The 23,400-nt window shown below is 31.3% G+C and overlaps 1 protein-coding gene across 3 annotated transcripts in view; it reads right to left on the bottom strand.

Annotated features, from left to right (window-relative positions):
- Nucleotides 1–23,400, bottom strand: part of LOC118201272 (phospholipid-transporting ATPase ABCA3-like) — a 157,157-nt gene that overhangs the window by 45,526 nt on the left and 88,231 nt on the right. For all 3 annotated transcript variants that reach the window (XM_085813160.1, XM_085813158.1, XM_085813159.1), the window contains 4 exons: nucleotides 16,320–16,530; nucleotides 8,569–8,818; nucleotides 6,040–6,119; nucleotides 361–1,218 (listed from right to left, as the gene is read on the bottom strand). In XM_085813160.1, coding sequence (XP_085669286.1) covers nucleotides 361–1,218; nucleotides 6,040–6,119; nucleotides 8,569–8,818; nucleotides 16,320–16,530 — 1,399 coding nt within the window. The remainder of the gene's footprint in view (nucleotides 1–360; nucleotides 1,219–6,039; nucleotides 6,120–8,568; nucleotides 8,819–16,319; nucleotides 16,531–23,400) is intronic.

The raw sequence follows: 23,400 nt of genomic DNA, 5'->3' as shown, positions 1-23,400 counted from the left end.
GCTGCCACCGCATAGTTGCTAGGCCCATTTTTTTCCTTCTTTTCTTTCTTTTTTTTTTTTGAGGGGGGGGAAGTTAAAGCCTCAGGATCTAGCAGTTACGGGCTTTGCAAATGTGCATGATTTATGTGATCCATGGATAATGTGTGCTTTGTTATAAAACAATATTTATACAAATTTTAAATTTCATTTTTTTAATATATTTCTTTATTTGGAAAATAACTAATTTTTAGAAAAAGAGTTCTTTCCATTCTCAATTGCTGAAGTCTAGAAATGTCATGAGTAAACATCAAGCACACAAGATTAATTAAAATAGAATACAATTAACAATAAAAATGCAAATTATGAAGATTGAACACTTACCTATTGCTTCTGAATGAGAAAAGAAAAATGCATAAGGAGTAAACATGGCAAATGGGATAATGAGTACAAGACAAGCAACGAAAAGCACAAGAAAATCCCACAAAAACATAGATGCCCAGTAGAGTGGAGCTGAAATTCCTGTCATAAGTTGTAATAATTTTGCCTTTGATGTTCTTTCATGTGTGGGCAGAAATACAAACGCAGCAGATATATAGGTTAATGCTAAGGGAACAAAAATGTTTGCCATTAAACGCTCATGCATTCTGAGTTCATCATAGCTGTACTGTTGGCCACTCGGTAGAGGTGCATTGATTAAAGTTATGGAGCCAGAGTCTATAATGAATCTTAGCAATGCAGTATGCAAAAGAAGAAGAGACATAGGGGCTACATGGTATGGTTCTCCATTGTACCAGGCTGTTAACATAAAAGTACCATTATTAAGCTTTTCTACAGTTACACCTACAAGAAGTTTGTTTGAGTATACTGAGAAGTCAGTGGAACTATATTCCAGTATAAATTTACTTGGATCATCAATTTCTTTTGCAGACACAGAATTTTCTTCAAAGATATTTTTTAGTTCAGCAGTAATTTGGTCTTCATTTGTTTGGTAAAACCCAATTGTTTGGCCATAAACACTCTGAATATCTAACTTCAAGGCTGGAAAGGATTCAACAGTTTGACCAGAGCCCAGAGAAATTATGTAAAAGCAGAACATCATAATCAGAAATGGTAAAAGTATTTGAGAAATCAAAATGAGCAGATTCCTTTTAGCATAATGAAAACGTTTTGTCAGAAGACCAAAGAGCTGTACACCAAATTTTGGAGAAGGCTGTGCTTTCTTTGCTTCATCGTATAGATCTAAAAAAAAAAAGAAAGAAAACAAGAAATATAAGCAAAAACTTACATAACTGATAACATTATGCAAAAACTTCTATTTAAAAGAAATCTAAAAATTTAACAAAATTGTGCAAGCATAATATATAAAATTCATATATTTACTATGTCTCTCTGTTTGTCCATGTTCATTGTAACATTTTCAACACTTAATGTAACTGCAGTTGAGGAAAATTTTGTTGAATATATTCAAAAAACAAAGACTAATAATACGCAAAAAATCAAAATTCTTTTAAATTTTAAGTACACTGCACTTAATTCAGGGATGACTGTGACATCATTTAAAAATCCTAAAAACTATCTTGAAGCAAAAATATGACATAATTTCAAATAATCATAACATTAATGTGATACATATACATAATGCATACACACAAATTTTCACACAATTTAATTTGAGAAACAAAATTTATAATGCTTTATAATGCATCAAATGTTAATTTATGTTTTAGGTGCTTTTCCATTAAAGAGACACAGCTAAAAATGATGTGTTGTGCCATCTTTTTAACAGAAGATTAGCATCAGGGTTGCCACTCAAACAGGAGAATGAAATTCCCTGACTTTTCCAGGTTTCCCAGGTATGTTTCGAGAAAATTCCAGTCTATCCGCATAATGTTCATTGGCTGTGCTAAGAGGTAAATTAATTATGGTATTACTTGTACTGTGTAGCAAATTCACTTAATTATTCAATAAATCTCAGAGGACATTTATTCTTAATTATTCTTGGTACACTTTGTTTGATAATTTTGTTTACTTTTCCACTTAAGAAACTTAATAAAATTTAAGATATATACATTGTATAACAATTGTACGTTTTATTTAATTATTACTCATGATCATCACCAGTTCAACATGAGGCTAATCCGGTTCTTATAAATCACAACGCAATGCTAAAAGTTAGGTTAGATTTTAGGTAAATTTAATTTGTGTGAGGTGTCTTCTTAAAAGGCACCTTAACACTTGAAAACACAAATATAATTATAATAGGAGTTGTTTTCTTCACTGAAAATTGAGATTAGAATCTGCCCAATCTGGAATAAAATAAGGCTTTTTTTGCAGACATTCTGCAGCTAAATGAAAGAAAGAAATCTATTTAATGATATGTTTTCACTAAATTGAGGTATTTTATATTTATTTTGCAGCATACATAAGGAAAATATATGTGCATTAAATTTCGTGATGTCATCATACTGCTAGAATTAATTTCAGGATTATGGCAGAGAAAATTTCCTGAAATTTAGAAATATTATTTACTAATGATAAATAAATTTAGAGGGAAGAAGCAACATTAAATGACATGAATAACATAAAAATAAAGATAATTACTTAAAAATTGAATTAGAATAATCAACGATATTTTAGCGAATATAGTTAGCCTAGATGACTGATTACTATTTTTTTATTTTACTGCAAAATGGCAAGGTATTTATTAAAAAGAAAAGAAACAAAAAAAGATTTTGCGGTAAAATCCTAGTACAGTCAAAAGTCGTTAATCCGGACTCGTCGGGACTTCGGCGATTCCGGATTATCGATTTTTCCGGATTATAGATCATCAGTTTAAATCTGGTAAGATGGCATGCAGAAATTACAAAATTAAAAATATGAAACCGTAATTTATGAAATAAAGAACAATTATGATCTAAAGGGTATCAAAATTTACAAAAAAAAAAAAAAAAAAAAAAAAAAAAAGCTTAATATTTATTTGTTTACTTTATTAAACATTTCCTTCAATGTAAGTTGCTTCGTTTTATGTGATAATACTTTCTCTTTAATTCTATTAAACAGACATAATTTCTTGTTTAGTTACAAAGTTCCGCTGTTCAAGTCCTATAATTGCTGTGTTGAGAATACCGACTAATTTGTCAATCGAAATGTTTTCGTTTTCAATAACCTCTGGGTCACTTTCTTCACTATCGGAAGCGAATTATAATGACGAGGAACTTGATTTAAATCCTATCAAAGACAGAATGAAATACTACACTTAGTATGGAATTATAAACCAAATAAAATAAAAACATCTGCCCTGAAGATAAGGATAGTGTTGACAGATCAACTCCCAATCGGCCGCGTGAAATTGATAAACAGATTTCGGATCTCAAAACATACTTTCGCTTTGTAGATACAAATTACATATTAGTAAATATATATCGGAAATTCTATTTGACATAATCTTTCTAATCTATCATAATCTAATAATGACGTTTCTGCCCCCCCTCTGCCGCAGAGCAGCGTGAAATTGATAAACAGATTTCGGATTTCAAAACATACTTTCGCTTTGTAGTAAATATATATCGGAAATTCTATTTGACATAATCGAACGTTCAAGCTTACTTTTATAAAATTGCTCTGACAGTCTGCAAAAAATAATAAGCCGGATCCAATTCGAAGATTAAGGAACAACGCAATCGGCAACATTAACTGAATTAGATAACTTTAGCTTAGCGTATAACTCCGTTACAATTTAAACGCGCATGCGCACAAACATATTCGCAGCCGTAAGGGTCTTACGCGCTCTCGTAAACGCCTGTGCGCATGCGTGAACGCGACGCATGCGCAGAAAGTTTGTAGCTTTGAGGTCCGGATTATGGGTGTCCGAATTAACGACTTTTGACTGTATACAGTATGGCCTCATCACCATGTCGCCAAATCCCGCTGTACCATACATGGAGATTATTTTAACCAAAGAACGTCTATGTACAGAAGAAAAGGTTCCATACACGTAAATGCTATTACGCCACTAGAAAGCGGAGGGAAAATTTGCCAAGGGATTTGGCGATGGAACCTGGCGGCCAGAATTTCCCTCTCCGCGATGTGTACAGGAAATTGAGAAACACGTGTTAAGAAGAAACGTTCTTTGACAAAAAAAGAGATCACTTTTGGAAAATCCGTTTCTAGATTATTCAGAAAAATCCAAGAAGAAACGTTTTATCAAAGAATGTTTTTTCTTGGATTTTTCACAATAATTTTAAAAACAGATTTTCGTAGTTTTTTTTTTTCCCCTTCCCTCAAAATAACTAATCCATGAATTAATTTACTTGCACCAAAAAATATTTTCTTTTCCTTTAGAGTTTAAATAAATTTTAAACGATATTCATTTTATGAACTCTTGATAACGTGACCTTCGAACTTCGACACCGGTTTCGAGCTTTGGCGACAGATATATCGCGCATGCACAGCTGTTTCCCTCTATGATGGAACGGAGCCACGTCTGTTGCAGAGAGGTTTTCCTTCTTTACAATACATATTTTTTGATTCTAACCTTCATGGTACCGTATACTAGGATTAAACCCATTTTGTTTTATTCGAGAACAGGTATTTTCTTTAGTTCATGCACTGCACATGTGATTTTCGAGGTTACTGGAAACCAAAAGTTGCGGGAAACTTGATTTGCCTTTCTAAAAGACAATCAAATTGGAGCTGCGATAATTGGCTCTATGCCAGCTGCCCGAATGACACTCACGTGATACACAATTCACCAAAAAAGTTATCTCTTCCGACATCAGCGCAAAACTCGCCATTTTTGGCGGGATCGTTGTGTGAAATTCCCTGACTTTTCCAGATTTTGACTAAAACACTTAAATTCCGTGACTTTTCCCTGAATTTTTTGGTCAATTTCCGAATTCCCTGACTTTTTCCGGTGTTCCAGGTAGCGTGGCAACCCTGTAGCATGTTTTACTACATCCTTTCACATAGGTACTTCGCTTTTTGGTTTCTCAACATTTCTTAAAATAATTGTTTAGCTTGCTTTTTGGGAAGGGCTACATTAATATTTTTCTTCGTTAACAACTAAATGTTCAGTACGACCAGCAAAACACTTTAATATAGATAAAAACTTTCCATTTAACCCTTCAAGTATTAAGATCAGAGCCTGCAGTGTGCATATTAATAGGTATTAACAGATGAGGAGCTGCTAATAAAAGAATGGTTCACGAATTGTGCTTATATGATACATTATATGGTAAGGGTGTGTGTATGGTAACTGAAATAAAATTGCAAGAATTTTGGAAAGCTGTCCAGCTATTCAGTAAATTAATTCTAAAAATTTTACCAATAACAGCCTTGATAGAGATTTTCTAATTCAAAATTTTTACATTTATTTATGTTTAATGAAAATAAATATTTTCAGAATTAATCTGTCTAAAATTCTTAATAATTTTTGCAGTTTCTGCACAAATAAAAATTGATTGGATATATTTATCATCAATTCTGTCCACGATGATTACCTGTATATATAATGACATAGTAAGGTATATAATGATGATTAAGTGTATATGAATTTTCTAGAATAAAAAAATTCTAGCTATATCCAGACCACAATCATCCCAGTTAATTGATTTCAACAATACAATTTCAGAAGTAAATAAAATAATTTAGGCAGTAACAGTTTTATCTATAACTTCAAAAATTAACAGCTACACTATTGTTTTTTGCTTTCAAGTAGAAGTTTCAAAGTTATTTTCTGCCTCCTGACTTGACCCATAACCATTGAAACAACAGCTAAGGGGAAAAAAGGCAATTCACTAAAATTTTTCAACCCACTCTATTTCTATTTAGCATGTTTTGCTGCATTAGAAACATGCAAAGGAAGGCTGACTTAAAATGCAGTCTCAAATGACATGGAGAAAATAAATACTGTGTGGTAATGACAACATGAGTTATAATCACAAATTAAGGGAGGGAGGAAGAGGGCTGGCAAAGGCGTTAAAAAGCCTTTTTTAACATAGAATAACTATAGTAACATAGATAGTAATAGTGATAACTATAGTAACACAGAATTATATTTACCTTCAACTTCTAATGCAGTTTCATTTTGTATGCTATTATTTGCTTGTAACTTGAGTTTCAAATCCGAAATATTTGCAACACTGTAATAAAGCAATATTTTTAAAGGGGGAAATTTTCAATATTATTATTGGTAAAAAATTACTAACACTTGAATCACATGTCCATGTTACTTTCATACATTTGTCAATTCACTTCCCATAACATTATTTTCACAAATGAAATTGGATTCTAGCTAAATTTTGAAAAAAATAATTCTTTGGCTTTGTAGCTATGGTAGCTGATCAACAAAAGGATTTAGTTATGAAATATTTCAACTTTACTCCAAAATATAATTTTAAACTTAATTTAAGCCCTTTATGAGCCTAGATTTCATTTTTTAGGTTATGTACAAAACTACCACAAAAAAAAAAAAAGTGTGATGAAAGGTTTACAGTGAAATTAAAATGTCTTAAAAATGAGAAACAATAATCAGGAGTATGGGTTGAAAGAAAGCATCATATTCATAACAAAATAATGGCAACAAAAAATATTTAAGATCCCCCTTTCCATTTCATTATCAGTGAAATCCTTTAGTAGGTAACCAATCACCCTAGTGTATTTCAAATAAATAATACGATAATCATACAGTTTGCAATCTACCACTTTTAGTTATTTATTTTTCAGATGATAGCACCAAAATTGGTTGTTGTTTGAATCATTTCTATTTCCTGCTCTTTTATCACACATTTGAATTAAAAAATAGTAGTTTGAATGCCATCTAAGAGATAAATAATTGGCCATTTGCAATTTTTCCAAATATTAGATCATCAATTTAAATCCTGTAAGATGACGTGCAGAAATTATAAAATTAAAAATATGAAATAATGATACATTTATGACCTAAAAAAGATAAAAAAAAAAAAAAAAAAAAAAAGAAGAAGAAGAAGCTCAATATTTGTTTGCTTGTTTTATTAAACATTTCTTTGAAGATATGTTGTTTAACTTGCTTCAGTTTTTGTGCTAACATATTTCACTAATTTTATAGACAGACATAATTTCTTGTTCTGTTACAAAGTTCCTTTATTCAAGTCCTGTAATTGCTGCATCGAGAGGTTCCATTAAATTGTCAATCAAAGCTTTTTCATTCTCAACAACCTTTCTGTCATTTTCTTCACTATCAGTAGCAATATTATTTTCTGGAACATACAGCAAGACTGGATTTAGAACCATACTACAAATTTCACTATCCCTTAGTTGATTCATATTAAGGCATTGTCATCACAATGAAGAGCTTCTGTCATATCATCTTCAATTATTGCTATATTTCAACTTTTCTTCACAAATTCCATTAGCTATAAAATTTCACTTTTTGTTTGTGATAACTGAAAAACCTTCAAATTCCTGGCTATCATCACAAGGCTTAGCTAGCAATCACTATACACTGTTGCCAATATATCATGAGATTGGCAGCTAAACATATGTTCCACTAAATTTTGTCTTGTTTCTATCACATGCTGATGAAATTAAGTGTGAATGACATTATTTTAGTATTTTATTATACTTAAGGCTATTTCTCGCACATGCTTAAGGCTTATCCAAGCCCTGAAAAAATAAATTCCCGCATAAACTTAAGTCTTATTCAAGGCTGGTGCAGACATTTTGTAGCTTGGAACAATCTTTGCGGGTCTGAAATTCTGCTACCAAGTAACTGCCTAAATTCTTAAAATTTTGCCGCATCTAAATTTTACATCCCAGTGCCTTAACAAAATTCTAAAGATTTTGTCATCCCTTAATTTTGCTGCTGGGTGCTCCTCTAAATTCTAAAAATTTCCCTCCCCTAAATTCTGCCGACCCCCCAGTGCAGATGCACCAGATCTTGCACAAGCCCTGGGCTTAATTGAATAATAAATCAGTTATTTTCCATTCAAACAATACTAATTGCAATCTTTTGACCTATGAGTATCATTTATAAAATCAATTTTTGGATATGGAAAAAATTTCTGTTAAATTTCTTTTTGTCAACAACACATTCAACACTTCACTGTGGAGTTCGCTAAAGTCTGTTATCATTGCCATGCGTGATGTTTTAAAAAGTCACCATGCTCTTTGGTATTCCATTACTAATATTAAAAGAAAAAAAAATTAATTTTTAGACATCGCTGCATGGGTCATTTATTAAGCTGTATTGATAGTCATGGGGCGATGAAAGCAAAAATTAATAAATAATGATTTGTCACCTAGACATGAATGCTGAAGTGAAATTAAGAATTGGGACACCCCATGTGTTTTATTATGAAAAAATATCAAATGCGCAACCGTAAGGCATAAACAAATTTCTAAAAAATAAAGGGAGGGGGAAGGCTACTGGTGATTTGGAGGTCGGAATTTTAGATCATTCTGGATATTGGATATCTGAATTTTGTGCATTGTACTGTACAGTCTGACAGCAACTAACTCTAAATGTTAACCAAAAATGCTTTAAAATGTTTACATGCAATAAAAACTCATAAAATAACAAAAGAAACAAACATCAGAAAAGGAAACACATACTTCAGGAAAACATCATCCATTGTTGTGACTGTGACACCAAAAGAATCAACACCAAATTCTACTTTGTGATCTTCAAGATCCTTAAATAAATTTCCATAAGATGAATCAGTACCAGTAGAAAGGTTAAAAGTAACTTCATTCTCAGTATTCATTTCTATAACAGATTGTGGCTTATGCTTTTCCAACAATTCAGTTACTTTATTCAGATCAAAATTTTCATTTTTCACCAAATGCAAATGATAACCAGTGCCTAAAAACAGATTTAACAATTGCAAATAATGACATAGAATAAAAATGAAATTTAGTATAAGAAATAATATAAAATTAGCTAATGGCTAAAAATATTACATTTTATTTCATAGCGTTTTTAATCCATCTGTTGCCTTCATTTATTTTCATATTTTCTAAACTATTTTATGTATAATTTCATAAACAGTAAATAAATTAATAAATAAATACACATTTTAAGAAGTTTTTAATTTATTATATACACATATAAAGTATTCATTGTATGCATTTTCCTTCATAATACTATAGAATACAGAATTTCTAATGTAATTTTCTACAGCTTTTTTTTCCAGCTAAGAAGATACTGCCTATGTTTCTTCAATGTTAATGATTACTTCCAAATCAAAAATTTTTTACATCTTCTGAAATGAACAAATGGAACTTAGATACTGCACAGTAAAACAAGAAATGATTTGAAACGAAACTTTACATGCTCCAAAATGAAGCTTTATGAAATAAGGTATCACCTCTCATTCCAAAGTCCCTCAAATTCATTAGTTTCCAGACAACCCTAGTTATGTTTGATCATAAACAATTAATCCAAACCAATCTTAACTAATCTAACCTACAATTATTAGAAATTATCTAAAATGTGTACTTTATGTACAAGAAAACAATCTGCTCAAGAAATTCATATTATTTACCCTCTTCTATTTTACTTACTTACCTATCTAAAGATAGCTTCTTTAGAGAGATTAGAAAATTCAAATTATATTATTTACATACTGGTCAATGTACTGGTCAATGTTATTACTGGTCAATGTACATGAAATCCTCTTACAATTAATTGGCAGCAAAGACTCAGAAAATGCCAAAATGCATATTTTAATCTGATAATCATATTTAGATAAGACTTGATTTTTAAAGGAAAACTGCAGTGGATAGAACTTCAGGAGTGATAACTACTTATTTACAAATGAAACAAAAGTGTTATATTTGTGAAGCATTTTCTGTACTTTGAAGTAGTTACCAATTTATAGTAATATTTGTTCTAGTGATGATTTGAATGAAGCAGTCTACTGCCTGAAAAATATGAGGAAGAATTTGGAATGAGAATGGCATGACATGATTCTTTCATATCAGAAATGAAATTATAGACATAGGGGTTTAAGTGCAGGAAGCATGGCGGATGGCAGAAAAGTTTTCCAACAAATACCTGATATTTCGTTGGATTGAACTCTGGTCAATGTACAGTCTGTCTATTATAAGAAAAGCTCTCGCCAGTTAGTCTGCAGCTATCTGTTGCCGTAGAAATGAGCCTTGACCCATTTTCCATAGGGGTATCTTGAAGATTTACTTTTCAGTTTGCCATCTTAGTGCATTTAAAGATGAATTGGCAACCTATGGTTCATTCCTAATTGAAATATACTAGCCCTGTTACTACAGTGACCACCACTCGCCAGACACTGTGGCGGTAGCTGTTCATCTAATAGACAGACAGTAGGTTACACTATACGCACCAGAGTATTACCTTTCAAAACGATCACAAATTCAGAAGAACTATAATCTCTTCTCATAAAATGATAGCTATAGATCAAGTTTCAAAAATTAATACTAATACTGCATACTGATGATCCATTCTTGAGGTATAATATGCCTTAGCATAATGTCACCACATATGCACTTGAGAATCATCGTTAATTTCCCCAGAGTCAGAATTCGGATGAAATTTTTTCATGACAACCACAATAATGCTATTAAAAAATGGGTATTTCAGTTTCGGTTCATACAGTCTGGACCATTTCTCATGCACTAAAATTCACATGCACATTTCTTTCTCATTCAGTATTTCTAATATAATTTCCTACAGCTTTTTTCCAGCTAAGAAGATACTGCCTATGTTTCTTCAATGTTAATGATTACTTCCAAATCAGAAAATTTTTAGATAATCTGAAATGAACAAATGGAACTTAGATAAACCACAAATACAGAACAGAACAACAAAACTACAGATGAAGAACAGAAACAATAAAACTACAGATGCTTTCTCCCTCTTTTGCAGCCCTATTGCTTCAAGTGGATTTCAGCAACATTTTATCATACCTTTTTATACATTTCTAATGACTCTGCTCTCCTGTTTCAAGAACATCATGGTTACACAACTTGGAACCTCGAACTCAAATACAACAGAATCTTTTAATCACCGCACATGCATACAATATTGAAAAGAGAGTTCATTTATTGTGAGATAGTTTAGATATCAAACTAAGATATAGTGTAACTGATTCCATACTATTAAAGTTCTAATCTTTCTACATTATGAGTTAAATATCACAAGCTATTATACGTAGATTGAATGTGCACAGAACTGGTGATGGCTTGATAAAATTTATTTTACTGAAAGAAACACTTCACAGTTCTGAAACTTTGTACAAAAATATTCATACAGTTCTTCACAGTATCACCGAGTACAATCATAAGTTACACTTCAAACTACTAAGAACATTAAACACAACATAATACAAAGCGCATCTAAAGAGCATAGCTCACATGGAGATATCTCAATACTTCAAACTAACGCTAAACTAAACAGCTCTTACTGAGAAACTGATGCTCTCCCCAGTATTACATAGTTTTTCTCCAGCCATTGATGATTACAGCTATATATAGAATCAATTACAATACCCCCTACAGTTATACAGGAACCGAACCAAAACGTCTCCAAGTTTGGCAATTTCTCGCCACATTTGATGACAAAAATCAAAGGCTAAAACCATCACCATCTTGGCGATATCTCGCCAATTTAGCGAGATAACCCTCAATACTTAATGTTAACCCATTAGCAACTGACATTGCATTTTCGCAACATTAATCAAAACATTTTTTTCCATCTTCTATAAAATGTTCGTTTCTTTATCTTTTTTGTATATTGTACAAAAAGCATCAAAGTTTCTTTAGAGAAAAAAATTGTTTCTCTCCCATAAAAACTATTTATGAAAAATAAATTGATCATATTGGTACTTTTTTTGCAATTTTGTTTCTTTTAACTTTGGGTATATCTCATAAAAGGTGCAACCAATCAAATGATTTTATGAACACATGACAGTCTTCTAGAAACATTAGACAATAAAATGGCATCAAAAGGTTAGGTTATTATTTTGTCTTTGATCGTATAAATATGCATATTTTTAAATGTTGCAAAAATGCAACATCAGTTCAACATCGTGTCTTTAGGAATATACACAAATTTCATTGATTTTTTCGTTTAAAGATTCCACAAAACAACAGTTCAAAAATAATGTCTTGAAATAATGGGTTTTCAAGACAATGGTTTTTGACATTGAATGAAGCATTAAAACTTATGAAGCTGTATGAACATGATGTTTCAGAACTTTCTTGAGATGATGATTGGTCAAGATGCCACAGATTTAGTAGTGATTTCCCCAGACCCAGACATTCTAACCGATGAAGAATGCATAGATGGTGACGTGCTAGGTGATAATTTGCTTATACTGAGAGATGTATCAAATAAGATCAAGGTTTTTTCGTTAACAAAAAAAAAAAAAAAGCATTGAATTTATCAAAACATTATTTAAAAAATTCTGAATCATCTTAAAAAAAAAGAAAAAAACATTGGAAAATTTCTCCTGCATATGCAGTGATGCTTGTCAACAATGAATCTATAGAAAAGGCAGAAAAGGAAATAATTTCAGAAAAAGTGCCTGATCTAAAGCCTGTAGATATATTTTTACACTTATATAATCAGAATCTTTTGGAACATGTCACCCAAGAAAGTGTAAAATATGCAAATCAGAAAAAAATCGACAATTTTTTTTTCTCTTTCTTTTCCTATATTGAAGTGCTTTGCAGGCTTTCTGCTTTACTCTCATTAGGTACACCTTCCCTTCTGAAAGACTTTACTGGTCTCTTGATGAAAATGTCAGTTGTCCATTAGAACGCACAGCAATGATACTTTCGTTCTACATACATTAATATCAAGCAGGACTTGCATGTAGCTGATAATAATGCATTAGATAAAACCAATAAATTGGCTAATGTTTGACCCTATTTAAATATTTTAAATGCCAATTTCATGCAGTATGAGATTTTTCCAATGCATTTTTCTACTGACAAGCAAATGATACCTTACTTTGGTAGACATTCATGCAAAATACTTCTCAAAGGAAAACCTGTTCAATTTGGGTACAAAGTTTGGTGTTTGTATTCCTCTGAAGCCTATTTATATCATTGTGGAGATGTAAAACGTTTCTTAAGTGTAGTGGAAGTTCCTTCAAATCATTACATACATTTCGACAACTGTTTTACATCACACAGGTTGTTGTCGGAATTAAATCAGCTGGGATTTCATGCCACTGGAACAATTCAATAGAATACATTAGGAAATTGTTCTATAGTACATGTAAACAAAATGAAAGAAAAAGAACATGAAACATATCACCCTGCATTTGATAAGGAGCATGGCATTGCAGTAGTTTGATGGAATGACAATTCTGTCATAACTATGGCAACTAATTTTGAAGCAAATGATCCACCTTCAGTAGCCAAGAGATACTCAAGAAAAGAAAACAAACCTGTATTTGTAAAACAACCCAATCGGAAATTACAACATATAAATGGATAATACATGGATCTTTAGGACCATTTTGTTTGTATGGTATAAATATGCATATTTGCGAAGTATAGAGTGCAAGAAAAAGGTAAGAAATGATGGTGGCCTATTTTAAAAATTTTTATTGATGTAGCTTATTCAAATGCATAGAAACTTTACAAGATTGCAGTAGACCCCAAAATTTTCCTATTAGATTTTCAAAGAAGTGTTGCAGTGGCATTGCAGAAAACAAGGGAGGAATATTCTGACAATTTGTAGCCTTCGTCTTCATAGTGTTGGCCAACCATCTTTATTTCAAAATTTGGCTTTTAGCAAAATGAAAAAGCATCACACAAATCACATTATTGAGAAAAAATCGAGAAACAAAAGAAAAAAGTGCAAATACCGTGTTAGTCAAATAATAACATTTTGTAATAAATGTAATGTGCCTTTGCATAGCAAATGTTTCAATGATTTCCATGTATCCCCAAAATAATCGGTTTTGACTAATGTTGCATTTTCACAACATTTTGTATCTTATATATAAATAAATGCCTTTTTCCTGTAACTTTTTTTCTCTTAATTAGACTCCAATACACCCAAAAAATTATTTTTGTTCATTTCCTTCAAGTGAAAGTTAGTGTGGGTTAAAAAGTTAAAGGGTTAAAAAGACTTGCCCCTGTATTCTTAATTTTCCGGCAAAGCTTCACTTCTTTACATTTTCATGCTACATTTTACAAAAGAAATACTAAAATTTTACATATAATTTCACTAAAATTACTTACATATGCACAAAATTTGTAACATGCATAGCTGAATACCTGATTTCTGTCCCCAAAACAGAAGAAATTTGATGTTTAAAAAACAAAAAATATTAAAACCCTGCTACTAAATTATAATAGCAATAAAGCCACATGAATGAATCTTATGAGTGTTTAAAGATTTGTCAAATCAGAAAAAAAGGAGGTTAGCAAATAGTACTCTTCATAAAGCAACACATCACTGCGATTTCCCCCCTAATGTTGCACAAAAGTGTTCCAATGAATTAATAAATAATTAATTTAGAAATTTCAGCTTGGAAAGTGAGCTTCCAACTGAAAAAATATGATCAAAGTTTAACAATGAGAGATTCAAAATTTAAATTTTGTTTATAGTTTAATAAGTATGCTGCAATTAGTGAATGAATTTAAGATCATACAAAAAAAAAAAAAAAAAAAAAATTAGCAATACAGTGAAAGAAGAAAAATCAATATAGAAGAAAAACTTTATTAATTGTTACTTGTAATAAAAGCTTCTCAGATTCTAAGTTTTCAGAAAATTTACGGAAATCTGCTGAAATAGTTAAAAATTATGCACACTATTTGATACATGGATACAAAAGTAAAAAAGAAATGAATTAAAATAACATCAAATATTTAATTGTAACATATTACTGCCTACAGCATATTATCTAAAATATTTGTTTCTTATGCTGTATATTCTATACATATAGATTACTTCTTAGGAATTCAGATTTTTATTAGAAGGAAAAGAGAAATTACAGAACATACTTTTACAATTATGACATAAAAATTATACTTTCATTAAGAAATTTCATGCCCACAATTTCCTTGAAAAACAAGTTTCTTCGGATCCATACATACAGTTTTTTACATAATACATCACACAAACTATAACAAAACATTATCTTATTTTTGGTTTGTAAATATATTCTTAAATCATTGCTTCATATATTAATATGTTGTGAATAATATATGAATATAATATGTTGTAATAATTGCTTCATATATTAATATGTTACAACTGTTAAAGATTAACAACGGGCTAAAAATTTTATCGCACTCATCAATATAAATATTAACTTATAATAAAATAAAGCACATCAGAAAAATAATTTGATATAAGATTTTGTAAAAAATGAAAACCAAATTTATAACAGCAAGATGAAAAAATACAAAAAATTTAAAGAAATAGGTCTAGTCACATGTACTAACCTTTTAATGTGAGCTGCAAAGACCATTTTTAATTTTTTTTTTTTTTTTTTTTTTTTTTTACATACTGAAGCCATTTAGTCAACTAGTCACTATTCAATTAACAAGGAACAGAAAAGCAGATTGACAGGATCTGCCATTTTCTGTTTTGCACTAAGTAGCAAATTTTAAATTTCTATAACAAATAATATTTCTTTGAGCCTTACTTAATGTAGTGAAAGTGTGGGGCATATAGCCTCAGAAAAAGGTTAAGATAATTGTTCTGAAAAATTTTTTAGATAATCTCACTAACAAATTGTCTGTCTTATCAAATAATCATAACATACTGACAAATTAATTTTTCACAAACACACAAAACATCATAGTTCAAAAATTAAATTTATTGTATACTTGTTGCAGAAAGATTTTTAATTAATTTCTAAATTTTCTGTTGTTATTGTCACTGAACTATCTTACATATTTAAAAAAAAAAAAAGATCCACTTTTAAATCAAGGCATCTTAAACAGAAAATAATAACTACTAGCATATTGCAAAACATCCTTCTGGCATAAAAGTGACTATTTTACAACAAGCAAAAGCAAGTATTTCACATGTGCCTATACAGTAAATAATTCATTTTGATTTTCATATCTCTTCAAAAATGGCTTTCTTTGTCATATGATCTATTACAGTAATAGCAGCATTATTTTGTATGCAGTTAAAATATTTATTGTTTAAACCCTAACGGATATTTTATGAAATAACACAAGGAAATTTTGGTATTTTTTGTTTTATTTTTAACAGACAGTATAATTTTATGTCAGTTTAAGATTTTTCCCTAATTTAATTTCTGAGTTCTCAGAATATCAGTGGATAAAAGGCAGCAAAGAAAAAAAGGAATAATAATATAATAAAATTAATGATAGGTTTCAGATATTATTACCAAATTTTTTCTTCAAAAACATAGGTGAACCACAGCACTGAATTTCTCCTTCAGCCATTATTGCAACACGATCACCTAAAATATCTGCTTCTTCCATGTAATGCGTTGTCAAGATAATAGTACGATCATGTCTCAAATCAAGCAAAGCATCCCAAACATTCCTCCTTGCTTCAACATCCATTCCTGAAGTTGGTTCATCCAAAAATAAAACCTGAAACAAAAATTTATCATACACTAATCATTCGCATGGTAAATTTCAGACTTACAAACACTTATAAAAATAAATAATTTTTAACCATTATTCTCATTTCTCTTATTTACAACTCATGCTTAAATACTTTTAAAACAATTTGTTTTAACACAACAGTAATTTATTATTACACAACAGTAATTAATTATATTTGACAAAAGTCAATTCAGTTAAAAGTTGAAAGATAAAAATAATAATAATAATAATAATAATACCTTAATTGTTATCTAACATCATTTTGGAGATTACATTTTGAAGATAAAGTAGAAAAATATCACTTATGAATGAGTTTTTGATATCTATAGACTTATTCTAATGCTATTTTGAAAAAAAAAAAAAAAAAAAAAAATTATTGTTCATCATTTATATAGTACTTTAAGCTACAATTTTTTTAACCAGATAGTAACAGAGCAGAATATAGATATACATACGGGTCATTAAAAAAATTTATATCTGAACTCCTAGTTGCTTATCTGCTTAATCAACTGAAGTGAACTTTCAGATACTGTTATTTGTTCCAATGCCATTTACCGTTTTTCAATGCACCAGTCAATTTGTGCAGGGAAAAAAAGTGGGTGTTGCCATTCATAAATTTGTCCACTGATTTTTTAACCAAAAGAACTCCTACAGTTTTATATCAGCATAATTTTAAGCAGATAACTACAAATAACATTACCTGAAATTTCATTTCAGTTGGCTGAGCGGATAGGATAGTAAGAGTTTATATATTGGGGAAGGTTTTCTTTTGATCACCCTGTATATATGTACTCGTGCAGGCAAGCCTCCACATTTATTCAACATCAAGTCTGTTCACTGCGACCGCTCAGTGACAGAACGAAATTGACAACTACAACCAGTTTTACTTCCTTCTGCTGTTGGGCTCCGAAGGTGTAGGTCATTCTTCTAGCTGTCTTGACCCTGGCTGACATGTGCGCCATGTTTGTTTTTTCTTCGTTCTTTTTTGACTGCCATCTCCATATCGTGTGTAGAGTAATGCATTTCGCCGAGTAAAGAAATTGGTACTGAAGATTCAACTAAAATTATCTAGATGCTGACTCTTTCAGTAAATTAACAAGTATCTACGACTCTTCAAAAATATATTGGAATTGAAATATCCTCGAAAGAACTTCATGCGCACGTGTTCCACTTTCAGGATGATATGAATATCCGGCTTGTGCTTCTTCAAAAATATATTGGAATAACCAGTCAACTCAATTTCCTCTGTTATAAAATTTGACTTTTGTTATCATGAAACTTTGTTTAAAGACAATGTACTGAGATTCACTTTGATTAGAGTATTACACATTTCTTGTAGGAAAGGTTAGGATTCAGAATGGTAGGACCATTTCTTTCAACCACTATTCGATCACGGCGATTAAGCTTCTGTCTGGAAATATTTACTTAATTTATGGTGGTATTAATTCAAAATTTTATGATGTCAAGTTATAATAAATATTACTTACTAATTCAGAAGTCAAACAACAAAAATCAGCGTTATATTTACAAAATTTTCACAGGACTAGTTTTGATGGTTTTACCTAAACACCATCCTCAGCTGTAAAACCGCAAATGAACAAGACAGAAAATAATGATTAGATAAGATAAGAAAGCCTGGACAAGAATAAGCAAGTGGCGTCATCTGTTGGTGAAACCAGAACTAAAACATAATTTCTTTAAAGGCCGAAGGCAAAGCTGGATTGGAATTAGGATCATTAACTAGAACAGAAAGATTTTTATGAATGTGAAATACCTCTAGAAAATCCAGTCCTCCAATGGAAGATGTTTTTTGAATAATTTTGGCAGCAGAAAAATTGAAACACTGATTTTCGGACCAACAATGTTGAGCAACAGAAGACTTCTGTGTTTCCTTTTTTCTAACATATGCCTCATGTTCCTTGACATGAAATTTTAAGGCTCTCTTAGTTTGGCCAATGTAAATTAAACCACATTAGCAAGGAATCCTATAAATACCCCAGGAATTCATATCCGGAATGGGGTCCTTGAGTATGGAACCCGGAATTTTATTGATGGGAGAATAAACAACCCGAAAGTTAAATTTCTGCAAAATATGTGCAACTTTATAGCTAATTGATGGAAAGAAGGGAATGACAACAGAATTTTTATAATCTCCTAAAACAAGAGTGTGCCTTTTAGTGTGTTCAAAGTTCTTTTAGTTCAACATTGGCCAAACTAAGAGAGCCTTAAAATTTCGCATCAAGGAACATGAGGCATATGTTAGAAAAAAGGAAACACAGAAGTCTTCTGTACCTCAACATTGTTGGTACGAAAATCACACTTTCAATTTTTCTGCTGCCAAAATTATTCAAAAAACATCTTCCATTGGAGAACTGGATTTTCTAGAGGTATTTCACATTCATAAAAATCTTTCTGTTCTAGTTAAAGATCCTAATTACAATCCAGCTTTGTCTTCGGCCTTTAAAGAAATTATGCTTTAGTTCTGGTTTCACCAACAGATGGTGCCACTTGCTTATTCTTGTCCAGGCTTTCTTATCTTATCTAATCATTATTTTCTGTCTCGTTCATTTGCGGTTTTGCAGCTGAGGATGGTAGTTCGGTAAAACCATCAAAACTAGTCCTGTGAAAATTTTGTAAATATAATGCTGATTTTTGTTGTTTGACTTCTGAATTAGTATTTATTCGGCATGTTATTGTGTCTTAAATATTACTTAGTTCACATTATTTGAAGTGTCATCCTTTGGGGATAAGTTACTAAAGTAACTTACCCCCAAAGTAAATAAAATTAAAATTTTATATTTCTTTATAGATCACACATTCCATCATTACATTTGCCACACCATATTTTTATTACATTTGGTGCCATTCCAAAAATAAAAAATAAAAAATTAAGAAAATTAAATTAAAAAAAAAGCAATGTTAACATTGTGGATAAAGATGTTTCTATAATGAAAACTTAATTTTCTATACAGTTCTCAAAGAAGAAAAACTCCAGTCAGCAAAATATTCACTATATTTTAGTTAGCTAAACACTGAAACTTCCATAACTTTGCATGCAAAATTTATAGAAATACATCAAGAGTTAAAAAACTGATTTCGATCATTTATAAAGCCTGTTACTAATGTAATTAGAGACACAGAGAAAAGTTTATACAGCATATGCAAAACAACATTTGCTCATGTTCATGCGTGCGCACCTGTAATGTAATCCCGCGTGCGCATCTGTAATGTTATCATCAGATGAGTTTGAGAATTACCATCGACGATGTACGAGTGCTGGTCACAGCTACGAGTTAATAATGAGTGATTGTAATTTAATTATGAGAATTAATAAAATAAAAAAACAGCAAATTTATTATAGTGTGTGTTATTTGGGATGAGAACCCAAACATATCTGGTCACTGTCGGAGATTGAGTTTTGTGCGTGAATACATAGTGCTTCTTATTGAGAATGCATGAGTGTTTGTTTTTGCCAGTATTCCCAACTTGTTCTTTTCAACGAATATCGCTGATTTTGGGTAAGGATATTCATCAAAAGTGAATCACTGCAGAGGTAAGTGATTCCTCTCTTGTTAATTTTGTACATTCTGTGCTTTCTTGTGTTATAAATAACAATGTTATTTAAGGGTGCTAAAAAAGAAGATTTAAGGCTCATTGCCTTAGAAATAAATCTAAATGTTGATGAAAAAATGATTATAGAAAATTTAACTGATATTATTGAGAATACTGAAATTTATAAAACTAAACACTATTTAGTAAAAGAGATAGCAAACTCTATTATTGAAAATAGCAAACAAGAAGAGCAAAAACTTGTCGAGTTAGAACAAATAAAACTTGAGAGATCAAAGAATGAGTAAATATTCCTATATGGCCTGAGAGTTGGGGATTTTTCTTTTTGTCATTAGAACGAGCATTTATCACAAAAAATGACGGACGACTATAAAGCAGAAATTCTATTGAATCTGTTAGGAGATGAAGCTTCGAATATAATAACCTATTTACATGATAAGGATATTGCGAATTAGTGTTTTTTTCAGATGTTAAAATAGAGAACTGTATTTTATGCCTTAGGAATCACGGTTTGGTTAAATGCCCATCATATTTAAAATTACCGGTACAAGAAAGTACAGGTTGTGAAAGAGTACAGGTTGTGAAATGTAACAAATTATGTTTTAACTGTCTACACATGCATTCAGTATCAAATTGCCCGTAGAAATATTCTTGTTTTTGTCAAAAACGAAACCAGAAAATATTCATTTTCCCAAAGCAAATATTGTAAAGGAGAAAGAATGTTCTTCATTGGAACAAAATAAAAATAAAACAAATGTATCTGACTGCAACATTCCCAAATGAGATGACTCATCGACCTTGAATGTTAATGGGCAGGAGTTCATTCAAAAGGCATTTATTAGCGACTATTCAAATAAACACAATACAGTTTTGTTTTCAACTATCATATGTTTTTTAATTGATAACGAGAGAAGAAAACACAGATTGAAGTGAGTGTAGTATCTCAAATTTCTTGACACGTAATTTTATTGAGCATTTGCAGTTAGAGAAAGAAAAAACAAACATTTTGGTTTCAGAAATAAATGATGCTACTTTGACAATAAAGCATAAAATTAATGCTTTGATATGCAATAAAAAAGGAACTTTTATAAAGAATTTGGACTTTTTAGTAATTCCAAAAATAACTGCTGATTTAACATCTTCGTGCAAAATTAAAATTTCAGTGCAAAAAGATCTTCCTAATTTAAAATTAGTAGATGAAGGATTTAATGTTCCAGAAAAGGTAGATATGATGTTGGAAGCGGGAGTTTTTTATGAACTTTTGAAACCGAGTCAAATTCGAATGAATAATCCCGATTTTATTTTTCAAGATACAGTTTTTTTGGTTTTATCGTGTCTGGAAGTATTCCAACAGAGACTGAAAACAGGGTTCACTGAGGGTTGATAAAGGAAGAAGACAACTTAGATAATACTCTTAGAAGATTTTGGAACTTAGAGAATATTGACACTAATAAACCCCAAAACAAAGAATCTTTAATTTCTGAGAAACATTTTGTAGAAAATTATACATGAGATAAAACCCGTAGGTAAGTTGTTAAAATGCCATTAAAGAAGGACCCGGACACTTTAGGAAGTTCTAAACAAATTGCAACGAGTAAATTAAATTCCTTATGGAAACGCTTAGTATAAAGAATGCTGAATATTTAAAATTATATTCAGATTTTTTAAGAGAATATCAACAGTTAGGACATATGGTTGAGGTGAGTGAAAGCGAGGAGAAACAAGGATCATATAACATTCCTCATATTGGAGTCTATAGGGGAGAAGAGAAAAGTAAGTCGACTCCATTGAGAGTAGTATTTAACGCTTCTTCGACAACCAAAGGAAACTCTCTAAATCAGTGGCGTAGCTAGGGTGGGGTAAAGAGGGACATCTGCCCCCGGGTGCAACATCCAGGGGGTGCTAAATTGATAGTACGAAATTTTAGAATGAAGTGTTTTCCATTCGTGACACACAGAGAGGGGTGCAAAATCTTCAGTTGTCCCCGGGCGCTGAAAACCCTAGCTACGCTCCTGCTCTAAATTCTATACAGTATAATGGCGGTGTAATACAAGATGATTTATTCTCAATTATGCAGAGATTCAGAAAATATATTTTTGCTTTCACTACAGATATACAGAAGATGTATCAAGCTATTTCTATCCATCCAAATCAGTGGAAGTTGCAAAGGATTTTATGGAAAGAAGGCATTGATAAGCCATTTAAAAACTTTGAGCTAACCACCGTTACCTATGGTACTGTGAATACACCATTTTTAGCAATGAGAACACTTGTACAGCTGTCAAAGGATGAAGGAGATCACCTGTACTAAGAGAAGACATGTACATGGACGATATTCTATCTGGCGCTGAGTTGCTAGGATCTGCCTTAGAACTTCAAAATCAGTTAATAAGCATTTTGAAGAGTGGAGGTATGTTCATCATTGGTGTAGTAATGCTACTGAACTGTGTCGAACAAATGACAAAATATATCCCTTTGGTAAATCAGAAGAATCTAAAGCATCGGGTATTTTATGGAAGTCAAAAAGTTATTGTTTGAGCTTCAACTTAAAATCGAAGACATTATAAAGGTTACAAAATCGCAAGTGTTATCTATCATACCTCGCATCTTTGACACATTGGGTAAAGTTTCCCCAGTTATAATTATAGCAAAAATATTTATGCAGAAATTATGGCTATTAAAATTAAACTGGAATGATGTTCTGCCAGAAAAGGAGGCTAAAGAATGGAAAGAATTCTCCACTAACTTGCAATTAATTAACAACATTGTAGTCCATAGATGTATTTTATTACCAGATACAATCAAGATTGAGTTACATGATTTCTCTGATGCCTCGGAGCCCCCTATGGAGCAGTTATCTACTGTAAAGCAACACCAGCAACAAACCTTACATCAGTGAGGTTGATGTGCAGTAAATCGCGTGTCTCCCCCCTAAAGAAGACTACAATCCCAAGACTTGAGCTATGCGCAGCAGTGCTGTTACCTAAACTTATGCATCCAGTGAAATCATCGTTAAAATTGGAGCTTGCTGCTATTCACCTTTGGACCAATTCTATGATTGTGCTGTGATGGATCAAGAAAGAGCCACATCTGCTCAAGACATTTGTTGCAAACTGGATTTCAAAGATACAAAATCTAACTGAAATTGCACAATGGCATCTTCCGAAAAAAACCCATCAGATCTCATATCTAGAGGTATGGCTGCCAAAAGCCTGCAACTAAGTCAACTGTGGTGGAACGAGCCTGACTTCTTAATGAAGAATGAGTACCCTATAAGAGTTATAC

This window comes from Stegodyphus dumicola, chromosome 3, assembly GCF_044657685.1.
Source record: "Stegodyphus dumicola isolate Sdum_Otavi_A_Nest chromosome 3, ASM4465768v1".
Lineage (NCBI taxonomy): Eukaryota > Metazoa > Arthropoda > Arachnida > Araneae > Eresidae > Stegodyphus > Stegodyphus dumicola.
The sequence above is the reverse complement of the archived record's forward strand: the minus strand, read 5'-3'. Positions and strand labels throughout refer to the sequence as shown.